General features: G+C 62.8%; 2 protein-coding genes across 14 annotated transcripts in view; one reads left to right on the top strand and one right to left on the bottom strand.

Annotated features, from left to right (window-relative positions):
• Positions 1–184: 184 nt before the first annotated feature.
• Positions 185–5,549, bottom strand: RUFY4 (RUN and FYVE domain containing 4). Of its 2 annotated transcripts, XM_015869018.2 has the most exons (12): positions 5,436–5,549; positions 4,899–4,986; positions 3,949–4,012; positions 3,619–3,725; positions 3,348–3,473; positions 3,103–3,209; positions 2,858–3,001; positions 1,968–2,760; positions 1,790–1,896; positions 1,073–1,219; positions 497–628; positions 185–421 (listed from the first exon to the last, which is right to left on the bottom strand). In XM_015869018.2, exons 3-12 carry the CDS (start codon positions 3,992–3,994, stop codon positions 316–318), a joined length of 1,815 nt encoding a protein of 604 aa, XP_015724504.1. In that variant the 5' UTR covers positions 3,995–4,012; positions 4,899–4,986; positions 5,436–5,549; the 3' UTR covers positions 185–315. The 2 variants fall into 2 exon arrangements, with proteins under 2 accessions (XP_015724504.1, XP_032301831.1); XM_032445940.1 differs by lacking the exon at positions 497–628 and having other exon boundaries at positions 185–418.
• Positions 3,856–11,797, top strand: part of TNS1 (tensin 1) — a 52,536-nt gene continuing 44,594 nt past the window's right edge. For 2 of the 12 annotated variants that reach the window (XM_032445935.1, XM_032445933.1), the window contains exons 1-3: positions 3,856–4,152; positions 10,604–10,718; positions 11,466–11,503. In XM_032445935.1, coding sequence (XP_032301826.1) covers positions 4,033–4,152; positions 10,604–10,718; positions 11,466–11,503 — 273 coding nt within the window. In that variant the 5' untranslated portion in view covers positions 3,856–4,032. Of the gene's footprint in view, positions 4,153–8,400; positions 8,486–10,603; positions 10,719–11,465; positions 11,504–11,797 lie in introns of those variants that run through there. The other 10 variants (XM_015869006.2, XM_032445939.1, XM_032445938.1 and 7 more) reach the window with 8 other exon arrangements.

The following is an 11,797-nucleotide window of genomic DNA, read 5'->3' as shown; positions in this document are numbered from 1 at the left end:
CCCTCTCCCCTTGCAGACTCCCTGTGTCAGGATGGGGTGAAGCTGGTCCTTGGCAAGGACACCCCATAAACAGACATTCTCCCCAAGGGGGGCTCAGACTTCCCCATCGCAGCGCGCCCACTCCCAGTGCCCCTCGGGGCATCAAAGCAGTGACGACGGATTGATGACACTGGAGCCATTGGGATATCAGCACCTGGTTGTTTCCTTCTCCATGGGCCAGCCATGCAAAAGACATCTCAACCCTGAAAACCAGAGCAGCAGGACCTTCCCGCTGGCCCCATGTCCTGGGCACAGCAAGTTGGATGTCCTCCCAGCTCACATAGCCTGTGGGTGCCTTTGCTGGTAGCAGAGCAGGCAGCATCGCCCTTGCTTCCCCGTGTCCATGGAGCATGTGTGGCACACCTTGTCCTGGCACAGCCTGCTGAGAGAGCAGACAGTAGGTGTGTGGTAGTGGTTGGTGTCCCTGCTATATTCCCTGGTATCCTCCCATGCCCACCTGCAGCTGTACCGCCGGGACAGGAGGCGGAAATCCTTGCCACAGCGGGCACACAGCCCCACACTGCGGGGTGTCAGGCTGGGTGCCTGTGGGTCAATGCCCTCTGTCTTCTGCCACAGGGCATCTTTCTCCCTGCAGGGAGGGAATAGGTCATCCTTGGTGGGACACCAGGCCACTGCAGGTGGGTTGCATGTGCAATCGGTATGTGTGTGTGAGCTCCTGTGTTTGACATGCTCTGTGCAACAGCCCCCCTGCAGCAGCTGGCTGTGCCCAGATTTATCCCATAACCCACATATGACAGTGTCACTGCTGTTGTCTCTGCACTGCTCACGCAGTGTTGGATGTCTGGGAACATGGCCTGATGTGAGTGACCTAATGTTGGCATTCAAGCTGGGCACCCAAGATGGGCACCAAGCCTCCCCAGGGTGGCAAGTGGGATTTCCCTGGGCTCTGGTGCCCTCCTCTGGGCAAAGGGCTTTGGGAGCAATCGTGTGCATGCAGCTCAGCTGCACATCCATTGGAGGGGGTGGCAGGATGTGCACAGAGGGCAGTGAGGGGGCAGGACTCTGCTCTCACCGCAAAAGCTCCAGCAGCCGGCCCTTCATGTCACGGATGAGCTCCTGCTGCCTTGCCTGCTCTGCACCACGCATGGCCTCCCGCTCCTGCACCTCCTTCTGTGTCCGCTGAAGGGCTGATGCCCAGCGCTCCCCATCCTGACGAGCCCTGGTATTGGGGCAGGCATGGCACCTTTGAGTCCAGCCCCAGGGTGACAGTGGGTAGAAGGTCTGTCTGTCCCTTTGGTGGCTGCCTCTCCATCCTTTCCTAAAGCCATCCAGTGCTCCATCCTCACAACCACCTTAATATACATCCGCCTGTTTCCTAGCTGTCCATCTATCCCTCCCCAAAGCCATCCCTTTGCCTTTCTGCCTGCCCATCCATCCATCCATCCATCCATCCATCCATCCATCCATCCATCCATCCCTCCCTCCCTCCCTCCCTCCTTCCTTCCTTCCTCTGTTCACCCAAGCTTCATCCCTTCATCCCTCTGCCCACCCATCAAATTACCCTAAATCCATCTCTCCCTCCATGAGTTCACCCCAGATTAATTCCCCCATCACCCTGCCCACTGACACTTCCATATTTCCACCAACTCATCAATCCCCAAACTTTTACCTCCCTCCCTTCCCAACTCCATCACTCCCTCCCTCCCTGCCCATCCCCTGGGTCGCAGTGGGGCACTAAGGGGTGACCCCTGCAGCTTGTAGGGCATCCTGCAGTGTGTCCCCTCCCCACCTGCTGAGCTGCTCCTGCAGCTGCACCACCTTCTCCTGCAGAGCCTGGATCTGCTGCCTGCTCTGCAAGGCTTCCTCCTGTGCTGCTGTGACCAGGGCTGCGAGGCGCTGTGGATAAGCAGGGCTCAGGTCTCCTAGACCCACATCCCACACTGGGGCACCCTGTGGCTTGCCCATACCATCGCCATGCCAGCAGCAGTGCTGGGGTCCCCTTCTTTCTGATTGTCCATCAGTGGGCCACGGGAAAGCTCCAGTGCCCGCCGCAGCACCTCCTCCAGGGCGGCCATCTGGGCTGGGGCATCTGTTTGTCCCCGTGCCTGCATGGCAGCCTGGCACTCCTGCAGGCGTGAGGTCAGCACCGCCACCTCTGCCATTGCCTCATCCAGACGTGCTACCCGCTCCTCTGCCACCTCCTGCCACCGCCGAGCTTCCTCCTGTGCTTGTGCCAACTCCCCCGGGCCACCCGCCGCCTCGGCCAGCATTCGGCTGAGGAAGGCGTTGGTGTCCCGCAGTGTCTCGGCCTCATGGGCCAACAGCTGGACCTGCTGGGCACTGTGCTCCTCCTTCTGACGGTGCTGCCGCTCCTCCTGTTCCAGCCGGGCTCTCCAGGCCTCCTCCTGCTGCTCCAGCTCGGAGCGCAGCTGGGACACCTGTGCTCGCAGGGATGCCTCCATTCCACCATGGGCTGGGGAGCCTGGTGTGAGCCCCTGGTTGGGTGTTGGGGTCAGGCTGGCATCCGCATTGGTGCCATGCTTTGCCTCGGCAGTGCTGGGCATGTCCTCCTTTTTGTCTTCATCCTCTTCTGCTTCAATATCACCCTCTTCCTCACCCCCTTCCCGTGGGCTGGGACAGGCTGGCACCCTGTGGGGCACTGCAATTGGCTGAGTGATGCCGTCAGGACATTCGTGTACCTCTGTGCTGCTACCTTCTGTCTGCAGGGCCATCTTCACCACACTGGGCCTCACCAGCGTCCTAGAGGGGACATGGGGCTCAGGGCCACCAAGACAGCAATGCTGAGCCCCAGGTTCCCCTGTTCTCTCCAGCGTCCCCCCATGTGCCCAGCACTCACTCAGAGAACATGGGCCAGGCAGTGTCCAGGTCAGCCCTGTGCAAGGCCAGGTGGAAGGTGATGCCATCCAGCTCGTACAGGCTGCCCAGGATCTCAGCTCGCCGCTGGGGGCTCAGGAAAGGGCTGCGGGCATAGTACCACTCACTGCAACCAGAACAGAATCTCACACATCCTTTCCAAGCACGCAGAGCAGGGAGCCATGCCTTGCAGTGGCACAGCCCCCCCCATGCTCCCCATGCTCTCACCTGAGGCTCTCGGGGTCGAGCAGGCAGAGCTGCAGGGACTCGGCCAGCTGCCGATGCACCAGGCAGTAGCGCAGGAAGGCACGGCCTCTGCCCACAGGGGTCTTCAGCTGGAGGGGAGCAGGGTGATGCAGCACTACCATGCCAACCTGCACCCCCTGCACAGCCCGTGCACCATGTGGCCAGTGACCATGACCATGCCCACCCAGCGGGTGCCCTGTTCACGCCCTCCACTGGCCCGTGCCCACCTTGTCCAGCGAGCTGACAAAGCGGATGCCGTCATGTTCCTGCCGGCGCTGTGCCAGGCCCTGGCACAAGAAGTCCCAGTAGTCCTTGCGCTGCCCAAAGAAGCTCTTCTTCTCCTTGAGGTCAAACTGGAAGAGACACGAGCTTGCCAGGAGGGTCCCTGTGCCCCTCAGCCTGTCTCTATGCCCACGGACAGATGACAACATCCAGGGTCCCCCAGAAAACTTGGCATGGGGACCCTCTACTACCAGTGCCCCCCAGGAGAGGGAGTACCTGCAGGAGGAACTCCAGCTGGGCACAGAGGCTGTGCAGCTCCCGACTGCCATCCGTCACCGGCAGGTTCTGCTCCCTGTAGCTGCTGTTCAGCTCAGCAATGGTCTCTGTCGGGCGGCAGGGATGAGCTGGCACGGCTTGGGCAGCCTGCCCAGCCCCACGTCCTCCCGGCTCCCAGCTCGGGGATTTCTGCCCGAGGGCTAAAGAGGAACTGGCGCAGGGATGGAGAGGAGGAGCGGCAGGAGCAAGGGGTACAGGCAGAGGTGGCTGCGGGATGGCTTGAGGGTGCCCGTGGGGACACGCTGGCATGGGACATGCTGGCACACTTACTCTGCAGGTCCTTGATGACGCGTCTGAGCTCCCCATCCCCTGCCATGGCTCCAGCTCTGGGGCTCTGCAAAGGCAGGGGCACCCATGGGAAGTGCTGAGCTGGCTTGCACCGCTGCACCCCCAAATTCCAGCTTGGCTTCCCGCTGCCCCACTGATGGAGACTTTCACCACCCTGGTTCTACACTGGGGCTGCTTACTGCTAAGGTAAGAAGGGGGGTGGGCTCAGGCACCCATTTCCCTGCCCATGCCATCCCATTAATGTGGGGCACTGAGTGGGTGAAGGTGCTGCACCATATGCCCCATTAGCTGTCCATGTGCCTTGATCAAAATGCCCGTGGGCTCTGTCCCATGGCATGCCCAGCTCATCCTAAGCCTCTGCCCCGTTCCTCAGATGATACAGGAGCTGAGTCCCCACCCTGTCCCCATCCCTGTCCCCATCCCCTTCCCCCTAGGATTCAGGATGTGGTTATGGTATGGGGGAAGCACTGCCTTTGCTTCTGCTCTCGTTTCCCTTGCTTACTCACCTCCTGATCAGTGCATGGGGCCCCTGATTTTCCCTCCCTCATCAGGAAGAGAGGGCACAGGGCCCACAGCATGCAGACCCTCAAAACCAGCCCTCCACTGGGCAGTGCCCCCTGGCACAGCGTGCTGCCTGCAGGGCTGGTATGGTGTTTGGGAGTGTGGAAGGCTTGGTATAGGGGGCTCAGTGCTGGGGGGTGGCACCAAGGGGACAGGATGAGGGGCACTGCCTGTGGGCGTAGCACACCTGTAGGGCTAGTCGCTACAGGTGGTGGCTGGCCATGGCAGGGGAGGAGAGTATGATGCCTGGCTTCCCTTCCCAGTGCCCTTGGGTGCCCTTGGATGTCTGTTCCCTTCAGCCTGCCCTGCCCATGCCTATGCCCATGGCCATGGCCATGCCTCAGTTTCCCCTGGGCAGAGCTGCCCCTTACCTGGGTAGCTGTGGGCTGCCCTGAGGTGCTGCTGGGTGCTGCTGTCCTCTGACTGTTCCCAACACTCACACTCCTTCTCCTTTTGTACCTTGGCCAGGAGGAAGTGTTCAGGATGGGAGCGGCTGATTCCACCCCCCATGCCCCACACAGCCCCACATCTCTGCCCCACCAACCCCAGCTCCCAGGTGCTGATTTGATGGGTGCTAACCTTACCAGGCCTTCCTGACTGGTGTTCTGGAGTAGGACCAGTGCCAGGCCTAGAGAGACCCCAGTCCCTCCCATGGCAGGGGGGGCACATGGTTTGGGAATGCTTTGAGTGTCACCCCTCATCTTCTGAGGAGGGGGCTGAGGAACCATGCCCAGTTCAGAGCAGCCACAGGAGCTGCAACATCCCTTGGCAAAATGACCCCCCCACACAAAAGCCCCCAGGAACAACATCCCTTGAGTACAGAGCCCCTTTGGGAGAAGCAGAGCTCCCCAAAAAGGCCCACAGCCCCCCTACATCCTACCCCCTATCCCAGCACCCCATTTCCCTACCTTTAATGCCAGGGGGGTGGGGGGCTGGGGGGGCGGGAGCACCACCACCCCCATCCAGGGCTTGAGCGCGGCACCAAAGTGAAAGCAGGAAGTGGTGCTGAGTGGGGGCTGGCCGCTTTTCTGATGAGTGTCAGGATGTGAGGTACCCCCCAGCACAGGGCAGTGCCCCCTTGTCCCCATCACCCCACATCACCCTGCAGTAAGGTGGCACCCTGCATGGGGGGGTGGGAGGGGGATAAAGTGCTGGATGGATGCACACGCGTGTGCCATGGTCCCCCCCAGCATCCCATCCCCTGCTCCCCTTCTCCTGTAGTGGCACCCAGCAGCATTGTCCCTGTCCCCAGGGGGTGTGCTGGTGGGCCATGGGGGGGGCACACATCACCCGCCTGCCCTTGGCGCGGGTGCAATTCAATTAACGAGGCCTGGCCCGTGCTCAGCGCAGCCAATAACGCTAATGGCCCCGCACAGGCCTGGCGCTGCACAGCAGGGGGGGGGGGGTTGGGGGCCATCTGCTAATTAATTAAATGGGGGTGAGGGACAGTGCAGTGAGTGGTGATGTCACCTCCTTTCTGCTTGGGGTGTGGGGGCTGCGCTCTGGTCCCCCCCACTCCCAACACCATTCCTGTGCCCACCCTGGGGCACATAGAGGACTCTCCAAGTCCCCTCCCATCTGCCCCTCCCAATGGGGTTTAGGGGTCTTGGGGCCAGGGGGTCCCTGAATGATGGCAGGGACATCTCCTCCTGTGGCTTGGGGAGCACCGGAGGGAAACTGAGGCAGAGCTGGGTGCACAGAGGGGGCTGCACTCAAAGAGCATCACAATTCTCACACATTTAAAAGACAAGGGGCTGGGGGGGCACTGCCAGCACCCAGCACCCACCCCACAGCAGGACCTGGTGTGTGCAGGAGGGCTGACAAAAGGGGTCTGTGTGTGGGGGGGGTAATCCAGACGTGCAGGGGGGACGGGGAGGAGGAGGAGGAGGAGAAGGAGGGGGAACGTGGCGGAGCTGGCTCTCTCCCAAGCACTGCAGGACATGGGCGGGCACGGTGCTCCCTGCCTGGCTGCCAGCGCGCAGGCGACACTGGGGGACCAGCGAGGGGGGGGGACAGGGCCTGGTGGGACCGCAGCCCCCAGCCCATTGCTGCACAGCCCCGTGCCTATTGCTGGGCACCTCCTGGGCACCTCCTGGGCACCCCCTGGGCACTGCAGCCCGGCACAGCCGGGGGGCACAGCTGGCTTTGGCTGGCTCCCCCCCGCTATCGGTGCCCCCCCGTGGGCTGGGTGACCCCCGCGCAGGGGCACCATGACCCGCCTGAGCTGGTGCTTTGCCACCTTGGTTCGCTGGGGGAAATACCTGGTATCCTGCCTCCTGCCCTGCCGTGCCTGCCGGCACACTGAGGTAAGCGGTGCCGTGCATGCACGGTGCACCGGGTCAGGGTGGGGGCTGCACGGGAGCGTGGAGCTGGGGAAGGCTCTGGGGGGTGCATGGAGCTGGGGGGTCAGCTGGCTGTGGGCATCAAGGGGTTAAACCGTGTGTGTGTGTGCCTGGGGCTGAGGGCATGTCCTTTGTCCCTCCTTGTGTCTCTCCTGGCACAGCACTGTGACCCCCCCACCCTGTAACCTGCATCCCTGTGCCCCTGCAGTACCTGGTGTGTGCTCTGGGATCCCTCTGTCCTTATAGCACCTGGAATGGGGGAACCCCACGCACGCTGTGAGGAGACCCTATGAAGCAACCAGCACTGGAGGGGTCCTCATTCCCATACAGTGCCAGGTGTGCTCAGCATCCCTGTCCTCAGCAAAGTGCCCTGTGCCTGAGGACAAGCAGTGTGTGTGGAATATCTGTGCCAAAAGATCACTCCTTATGGGGCATCCCTGTCCCCACTATCACCCAGTGTGGGGAACACCTGTGCCCACACGGCACCCTGTCCCCATCGCTGTGTTATGGGGGTCCCATCCCCTTCTGTGCCCCTCTATGGAGTGTGTATGTGAGCTTGTTGGGGTGTGGGATGCATGGGACACGTGGCGTGCACCTATGTGTGTGCAGGATGTGCACCCAAGGGCAGTGTGGGGGCACTGCTGCTGGAAGCAGATGGGGGTGGCTTGGGGACACAGTGGCTGTGGTCAGGACCCCACCAATGACACTCTTATGCCTCCCTTATGCGTAGAAGGGGTTGCGAGCAAGGGGTGTGAGCCTGCACCACTGATACCCATAGGGGGACGCTGTGTGTAGTGCCCCCCTGCTGGGAAAATGAACCCTAAATGAACCCCGTCACGCTGACAGTGTCCCCCCGTCCTCACTGCATGCCCCTGTCCCTGCCCTTATGCAGGTCCCAGGCTTGTCCCGGCGCTGAATGGGACGCCGTGATTTATGGGGGGCGGGGACCCCGCTTTCCCCGGGGGCTTTCATTTGCGGGCAACAACGAGAGGCTGTAGTGAAGGAAGGGAGTGGGGGGTGGGTGTACGGACCGGTGCTCCCCGCTGTCTTCATCCCTCGCCCTGAGTGTCCCCTGCCGCCCTGACTCACCCCCCCGTGCTGCCACCCGCCTGAGCGCAAAGCTGCGGGAGTCACCGCCGGCCTCCTCCCCCCGTGGCTGCGGGGAGGTGCCGCTCAGCACCCCAATCCCACCCTATAGAGCTGAGGGGCTGCCCAGCCTTTTCCCGTCCTGCCCCCCCTGCGAGGCCCCCGGCTCGGCTCAGATTTGGCACAGCTCTGCTCCCTCCCCGGCTCTCCCATCCCGGGACCACCCAGGGGACAATCGCAACCCCCCCCACCCCCCTCCCCACTCCGCCGCCACCGCAGCCTTTTGGGAAGGGCGGGTGGGGGTCTCGCTGCCAGCTCCCCCCAGGGCTCAGCGGTGGGTGCTGTGGGGGGGGGTTGCTGCGGGAGGGCGCTGCCCCCTCTTTGTCCCCCAGCTATACGGGGGCCGGGGGGGGGGGGTTGGGGGGGGGTCGGGGGCGGGCCGGGCGGGCGGAGCGAGCGGGACGGCTGCGGGCGGTGCGGCGGGGCCGCGGGGCAGCATGACCGGGCTGTGCCTCTCCTGCCTGCTCTGGGTACGGCTCCGGGACCAGGGGAGCGGGGTGGGGAGTGTTATCGTGTGGGGAGGGGGCAGCGACGGTGGTGGAGCGGGAGCCGGTCGGGAGAAGCGAGACAGAGCGCTGCGTTGGCACTGGGACCCCCCTTCCCCGCAACATCGAGCGGTGGGGGCGGCCCGGGGGTGGGGGCATCCGGTGAGCGGCTGGGGATGGGGGGGCGGGGGGGCAGCAGCTCCGGACTGCGTGGCGGTGGGGAGCGAGCGGTGGGAGCGAGGGACGCTGGGCTGGATGGAGAGGGTGTCTCCGAGGGGGGGTTGTTGCGATTGGGGGCTGTTTCCCCTTTACGACCATCCGGGATCCCACTGCGGTCCTCGTAGTCCGCCGTCTCTCGGCGCTGGGAGGCGGGGAACCGGGCAGACTGGGAGCAGCCGGGGGGTGCTGGGGGCTTGCGGCTCCGGGCCAGCTGTGCTGCAGGGTGCCCCATGCTCCGGGCTGGGACCCCCCGTGCCCCATCCCCAACCCGGCTTTGCAGCACCAGCAGAAGCGAATGGAGCAAGCGGGTGTCCCGGTCCCCCGGGGGGAGGCAGCCCCCCCTCCAGCCCGCACCTCTCTGCAGTGCTGGGCAGTGAACCCAGGCGTCCATGCAGCTGGCACCTCTCCCCGGAGCCTCATCCAGCCCATGGAGCCCCTCCCAACATCCCTGGGTCCCTCTGCTTAGCGGAGCCGTGGGTAGGGTTGTCTATCCCGTCCCCTGTCCTCCCCCCCATCCGCTCTATTTGGTGACATGGGTCTCAAGGTGACATCCCCAGGCGGTCCTCACCCCCCATAAGTGCCCCGCAGCCCTGGGGACAGGGATGATGCTCAGATCCTGCCAGCTAAGGGCCGGGTCCCATTTGTTCTATGGGTTGGGGACACCCCCACCAACGTGTTGGCAGTGTGACAAATTGGGGGGAGGGGGGGGTCTCCGTGGGGTGGGAACAGAGGGGGCTGCGCTTTCCCTAATGAGGATAATTGACGTTAACAAAGCAGAGCAGGGGCTGCGGTGGGGATGTGCGTGCGGGATACACACTGACATCTCCAGGGGGTCCCTGGGAGCGGGGACCACTGCTTCTTCCCGGACACCCTGAGGGATTGGGGATGGGGGGGGGGGGTCCGCTTTACATATGCAAACGAGCTCATGGCATCGGGAGGCCTCGCTGTCACCCAGCAACTGCGGCGTGGGAGCCCCGGCCGGGGGGGCATTGAGCCCGACTTGGGCATCCATTGGGGGGGCTTTTCCCGTGGCTGCTAGGGGGGATGTCCATAGAATGTGCATACAGTGCACTCACACACATGTACACGGCCCTTGTGCCCCCTCTTTGTGTCCCCATGTCTGTACTGGGGAAACTGGGGCAGGAGGGGGGTGGTACCCACACTTGGGTACCAGGTGGCCCAGGGAGAGTCGGGGTTTGTGGGGCCTCTGCTTAATCCTATTAGTCTTGGCATGAAAAGGCGTATTTGTGGCTCTCACATCTTCATCTGATGGTGGGTGGGTGGGCATGGCTGGCACAATGCCATAGATGTCACGCCCCCCCTCTCAGTCTGGGCTGTCCCCTCTATCTGGCATCCCACAGCAGTGCCAGGATCCCCGTTTGTACGTGCACACTCCCTGTGCTTGCACGCCAATTTGCACAGGCTTCTTGATGCGTTCAGATGTGCTCGCACACGCAGACCTGCAGACGAGCACTCGTGTGCTTGCTCGCGCACACAGAAGCACAGATGTGCAGTCAGGTGTGCACAAATGCACACACACTGCAGTACACACGTGTAAGTATATACGCACATCTGTATGCATGCACCCATGCTTCCACTTGCGGACATGTGTGCGTGTGGGTGTGTCCGTGCGTGTGCACACGCGTGTGCAAGCACACACAAGTGCTCAGCCCCGGAGCACACCGCCAGGGGGCGGCAGAGACTATTTAAAGGGGCCGCTGCTCCAGGGGTAGTTGTTGGCACAAGGTTTACACGGGGGGGGGGGGGGGTGAGAGCAGATGGAGGCAGACCCCAACCCAGAGGGAAACTGAACATTGCAGAGCTCGGCGTGGGGCAGGGCAAAGGATAGGGGTCTTCGTGCTTATTTGTCCCCATGTCCCACAGCCCCAGGACCTGGAGTCCCCCCCGGCGCACGCCTTCAAGATGACGAGCTTCAAGAAGGTGAAGGCGTGTGGGATCTGCAGGCAGGCCATCACCCGCCAGGGCAGCACCTGCCGAGGTGAGGGGGATGCAGCGATGCTTTTGCACGCTAATGCATGCGGTTGTGAGTGTGCCAAGCGTGTGCTGGCGCTGTCCCAGGATCACGTGTGTAGATGCTCACACCCCTGCTGTGCTCGTGGCCCTGTCCCCATCGAAGCCCCGGTGGCACACGCGGTGACCTGTCCCCCTGCACGTGTGTGACGGTGCTGAGCCCCGTGCGAGGGGTGGTGGGAGGAAACGTTCCAGGTCGTGGGAACAATGAGGCTTCCTGTGTTCCTTGCATTGCAGGAAATGATTCCGAGGGGGACGAGGCCTCGGGGGTGGGGGGGTGCAGTGTGGCCATGGGGCATGCTGCACAGGGACCCTCGTGTCCCTTTGGGGAGCGCCTGGCATTGCATTGTCAGCATCCCATCCAGCCCCACTGTGCATGTGCACAGCTGCACACAGCTGTGTGTGCACACGTGTGCATGTGCAAGAGATCGCAAGCTGTGTTTGCATGCATTTGTGCTATTCATCTCTGAGTGCTGGAGGGAGCGGAGGCACAGCGCCTTTGGCACGCTGTCACTGTGGGTGGATGGGTCACGCATGTGGTGTTCGTGCATCTGGCTGTGTGTGTGCACATGAGTAAGGTGTGTGTATCTGTGCACCCGCAGTGTGTGCTCTGTGCCCAGCACTGTTGCTGCCTGTGCCCCCCTTGTTGCTGCCACCCTGTCCTGTGAGCAGCCCTGTGGCCATGTCCCCACTGACCCCTTCTCCCCTCCCACAGGCTGCAAGCTCTCCTGCCACACCAAATGCCAAAGCAAGGTAAGGCTGGCACCTCGTGGGATGCCCCGCTTTGCATGGGAGGGGCTGTGGATGTCTGGGGGACTACTGGGGTCCACCTTCCCACTGGGGGGGTGCTCACATTGCTGTCTGATTGAAGTGGCATTCGTGTTACCTATGTCTATGTCTGATGAGGATTCTCAGGTGGCTGATAAGGGGTTGTGTACCAGTACCCAAGGTGCTGGCCCTGTGGCTGGCTGCAGTTTGTGAGCCTCTGTCACCCTGCCCATGCTTGCTGGAGGCTGGAGAACCTCCCATGCGGTGCTGCATGGGGCC

This window comes from Coturnix japonica, chromosome 7, assembly GCF_001577835.2.
Source record: "Coturnix japonica isolate 7356 chromosome 7, Coturnix japonica 2.1, whole genome shotgun sequence".
Taxonomy (NCBI): Eukaryota; Metazoa; Chordata; class Aves; order Galliformes; family Phasianidae; genus Coturnix; species Coturnix japonica.
Note: the sequence above shows the minus strand (reverse complement) of the source record. Positions and strands in the feature narration are given on the sequence as shown.